The sequence below is a fragment of the Leptosomus discolor genome, unplaced genomic scaffold, assembly GCF_034619465.1.
Source record: "Leptosomus discolor isolate bLepDis1 unplaced genomic scaffold, bLepDis1.hap2 HAP2_SCAFFOLD_35, whole genome shotgun sequence".
NCBI lineage: Eukaryota > Metazoa > Chordata > Aves > Leptosomiformes > Leptosomidae > Leptosomus > Leptosomus discolor.
Window position 1 is genome coordinate 105830 of NW_028237764.1, and position 4626 is coordinate 110455.

Here is a 4626-nt window from a genome sequence, read left to right on the forward strand (position 1 = left end):
TGAGGAGATCCCCACCCCAGGCACTTTGCAGTCCCATGTGCCAAACTTGCTCCCCAGGACAACAGGAGACAACTGGCCTAGGGGATCCTCAGGAAAGTGTTTTTGCCCCAGGGAAAGGGCAGCCTGACCCGAGCTGACACCCACACCAAAGGGTTTCTCTCTCCATGTCCCCCCTGCACACACAAACGGTGCCCTGCTCTTCTCCCAGGACATCCCATCTCCCCACAGAGACTTTTCCCTACAGAGCTCATCTCTGCTGACCTGGACGGCCATTCCTGCACCGCCTCCCCAGGCTCTCCACAGACCCTGAACTGGTGGTGCTGCTCTGCAGAGCAAGTGGGCTGTGGTGGCCATGGCCACGCTGGTGAAGCTGATAGGAAGATCCAGCTCAGGGTGGCTCCTGTCCCCTACACCTCAGCAAACAGACGCTGCCCCTGCAGCTCCAGAGAAGATCTGGGAGAAAGGAACTCAGACAAATAAGTCAGTGCAGGGTCCTTTATTTGGATTAAACACACAGAGAGCACACATCCTTATCTACACAAAGTCTCTGCTGCACACAAGGCAGGCAGAGACTGACACAGAAATAGGACAAAGAATGATAACATTTTCTTGGACATTAGTTTAATGACAGTTTTAATACCACCTAGAAAATCTAAAACGCCAAGAAACCAAAGCAAACAACCCACGAAAGACAGACTGGGCTGGTAAAGAGTTCCATTACTAGTGATATACAGGGGAAGATGAGCGGTTCATTGCTGCTTCTGCAAAGCAACCAGTCATCAGTTTCCTCAGGGCATCCTTGAGCTCCTGGCTCCTCATGCTGTAGATGAGGGGGTTCACTGCTGGAGGCAACAAAGAGTACAGAACTGCCATCACCACGTTCAGGGATGGGGAGGAGATGGAGGGGGGCTTCAGGTCAGCAAACATGGCAGTGCTGACAAACAGGGAGACCACGGCCAGGTGAGGGAGGCAGGTGGAAAAGGCTTTGTGGCGTCCCTGCTCCGAGGGGATCCTCAGCACGGCCCTGAAGATCTGCACATAGGACACCACAATGAACACAAAACAACTGAAGCCTAAACAGACACTGACCACAAGTAGCCCAGCCTCCCTGAGGTAGGTGTCTGAGCAGGAGAGCTTGAGGATCTGGGGGATTTCACAGAAGAACTGGTCCACAGCATTGCCCTGGCAGAGGGGCAGTGAAAATGTATTGGCTGTGTGCAGCACAGCATAGGGAAAAGCAGTGCCCCAGGCAGCTGCTGCCATGTGGACACAAGCTCTGCTGCCCAGGAGGGTCCCGTAGTGCAGGGGTTTGCAGATGGCAACGTAGCGGTCGTAGGCCATGACGGTGAGAAGATAAAATTCTGCTGTACACAAAAAGGCAAAAACAAATACCTGGGTAACACATCCTGAGTAGGAGATGGTCCTGGTGTCCCACAGGGCATTGGCCATGGCTTTGGGGAGAGTGGTGGAGAGGGAGCCCAGGTCGAGGAGGGAGAGGTTGAGGAGGAAGAAGTACATGGGGGTGTGGAGGTGGGGGTCACAGGCTACAGTGGTGATGATGAGGCCATTGCCCAGGAGGGCAGCCAGGTAGATGTCCAGGAAGAGCCCGAAGGTCAAGAGCTGCAACTCCCGTCTGTCTGCAAATGCCACCAGGAGGAATTGGTTGATGGAGCTGGCATTGGACATTATTTAATTGCAGGAATGAGGGACTGCTGAAAGAGAAAAAGTCATAGATAAGTGAGGGCAGATTGCGCTGAGCCAGTCTTATCCCTTTTCCCATAGATATCTCCCACAATGGCTTCATTTTTGAGGGAACTTCAGACAGTCCCTTTTTGTGAGGTCAGCATTGACGAGCAGGGACTCTACCCATGGGCTCCAGAGAAGTCAGACCTGTGCTATTGCAGTGGTGTCAAACAGCCTGTGCATTCAATAGCTGCTCCTGGCAATGGGTGCTTCAACTGAGTGAGAGGTATTTGCCTCGGTGACCGTGTGACAATTGTCCCTATTTATAGCAGTGTGATGGAGTCAGCACCCAGACCTGCTGTGTCTGAGAGGGAAGAACCCAGGGAGGGACCCAGCCCTTCCAACTCTGCTCTCCTGAACAGCAAAGTCTGCAAAGGAATCACTGTAGGCTGAGAGAGAATATTTCTCACCATCATTTTCCATCTCCAGGCTCTCTCCAGACATGATAAGAACAGCGTGCCTGTGGGGGAGAATGGGGCTGTCACTGGGTTCCCATCCCTGCTGCTGAAGTGCTCCCAGCATGGGGGAAGGGCACTTCAAGCTCTTCACCCCAGGGAGATGCTCAGGTGCCCAAAAGACAATGCCCAGCATCTCCTAAAGAGAGACTCACCTTGTTTCAGGTTACTGCACTCTACATTATCCAAAGCCCCCAACGTTCAGTGTCTCAGAACGCATCTGAGACAACCCCCTGACGTCCAATGTCCACAACCCAGAGCTTTCAAAAGCAAGAACAGGAGCAGCAGGAATTAGAGAAAAAAACACAAAGCAATACCCTGATCCTTCTGCAAATGGGGAACAGGAGAGGAAGGCAGCTGGCACTCAGGAAAGCCTTCTCCTTACACAGCAGATCACAGCACCTCCATGTTGTTGACATCCCAGGCCAGCTGGTCTCAGACCCTTTTATCTGCAGAAGGAAGAGGTTTATGTGTCAGGAGAGATGCACCTTTGCTGGGGATTTATCCTTCCACCCACAGCTTCCACCACAGATCCGTGAGGAACTCCCTGGGCAGGCTGAGTGCTGATCCTGGCTGATGACAGAGTCCATGCCCCAGGTAACAGCCACCTGAGGTGGAGAGACACAGCTTGGAAGGACAGCCCTGGGTACCCCTGGCTGCACACCCACCTTCACACCCCACAGCCATCCCTACCAGAAGGCAGCCGTCATGCCCTGTCCCTCTCACACTGCACTAGGGAAGCCCTGCTCTGCATCCCGGCTTCCTCTTCTGCATTACAGACAGATCCCAGAGGTTGGACACATTCAGGAGATCCTTCAAGGAACCACCGACATATCACCCTGTACCCAGAGACTTACTGTGTCAGAGGCTGGGAAGAGTTCTCCTCCAGTGAGCTCTCAGCCATCCTCCCACTCTCCCCTGCCTTCAACCTCTCTCTGCCCCGCTCCTTTCTCCTTGGTGCCCACAGGCAGCCCCCTCAGCCCTGCTGTGCTTTGAAGAGCAGCTGCTACTGGGCAGAGCTGTCTCCCTGTAGCTCTGCCTGCTTGCTAGGAGCTCTCTCTGTCCCAGGAGACCAGCCCAGATCAGCAGCAGAGCAACAGCCCAAGAACTTTTTAATCATCTCTCTGGTGGTTTTAGTGCGAAGTCCGTGAAACTCAGACACTGAGAGGAAGTTGAGGAAACCCCTGGAGAAGTCAAAGTCAGATGCAAACTCCAAAGTTTCTTGGAGCACTCATGGGTTCCACTGAGGGATGTTACTGACAAAGCTTCCCTGGGGGCTGGTTAAAAAAGAAACCTGGAGGCAGTGATGAAAGGTAGGCAAAGGCAAGGTGAAGGTGGCTCTGATCCTGAGTAATCCTTGCTGTGCTTCATCAAGCCAAAAGACCAAGCACTGACTCCCCAGCCCCTGCAAGACAGACCCTGTCCCTCAGCCATTCCTCACGGTTCTTCCTGGGGCAGGGTGATGTGGGGATGTGCAGTGCCAAGGCCAAAGTCCTCTGCTCCTGGGTTTGTCCTGGGTGGGCTGAGGAGGCACTGAGGTGCTGGTGTCATAAGGTTAGGGAGTCATCTGGTAGGCCTTGAAGGCTGAAACAACAGCCCTAGCCAAGGGGAGAAAGCCCTCGGCTCTCTTGGGGGCTTTTTGTCTTGCCAGAGCCCTTGAGCGTCTCCACCACAGGATGTCCTACAGTGTCCCACACCTGCGCTTGCCATTGCACTGTGCAGATCAGACTGTCCCCAGGAGAGGACTGAGCAACGCCTGAGGGACATGTTCTCCCTTCCCAGAGGCTGGAGATCAGGACCTGAAGCCTTCATGGAACACCCCCAGGTTTCCTCAGCGTCAGAGTGACCTTGACCTTGCCTTTGCCTGCTTGGGATGAAGGGAGATCCTGGCAAGAGGGCAGTGCTGCCAAGAGCTCTGGAGTGTCAATCTACTCCCACAGTCACAGAACCAAGGAGGCTGGAAGGCAGCCAGCCGCCACCTTTTCTGGGCTTCCCCTTCATCCTTGGTTTTAACCAGCAGCTCCTTTCTCAGCCATGCCAGCCTCCTGCCACCTTTATGTGACTTCCAGCATGTCAAGGTGGAACATTCTGGGTCATGTAGAGTTGATCCTTGAGCATCAAACAGCTCTCTGCACCCGTCTTCTCTTCGGGGCTGTAGGCCGTGGGTTCTTCTAGAGATGTCCCTCAGCAGGCCCTCCAGAAGCCCTGTTCTTTACTTTCTGCCCATTTTCTCAGCATCCTCAACTCTGTCTTCTCACCCCTGACATTTCCGTTCCTAGCCAGCTCTTCCTTGTTTTGTAGGTATTGTGGATTAACAACCCCAAGAAATTAGGCACAACCCTGCAGCTTGCTCACATCCCTCATCAAATTCCGTGGGACAGGGGAAGACTAAAGGATAGTGAAAGCAAGAACACTTGAGGGTTAAGGT

The 4626-nt window shown here is 53.6% G+C and overlaps 1 protein-coding gene across 1 annotated transcript; it reads right to left on the reverse strand.

Annotated features, from left to right (window-relative positions):
* Positions 1-720: 720 nt before the first annotated feature.
* LOC147412871 (olfactory receptor 14A16-like) lies at positions 721-1686 on the reverse strand. The gene has a single exon (XM_086480751.1). It carries the CDS (start codon positions 1684-1686, stop codon positions 721-723), a length of 966 nt encoding a protein of 321 aa, XP_086336877.1.
* Positions 1687-4626: the final 2940 nt, after the last annotated feature.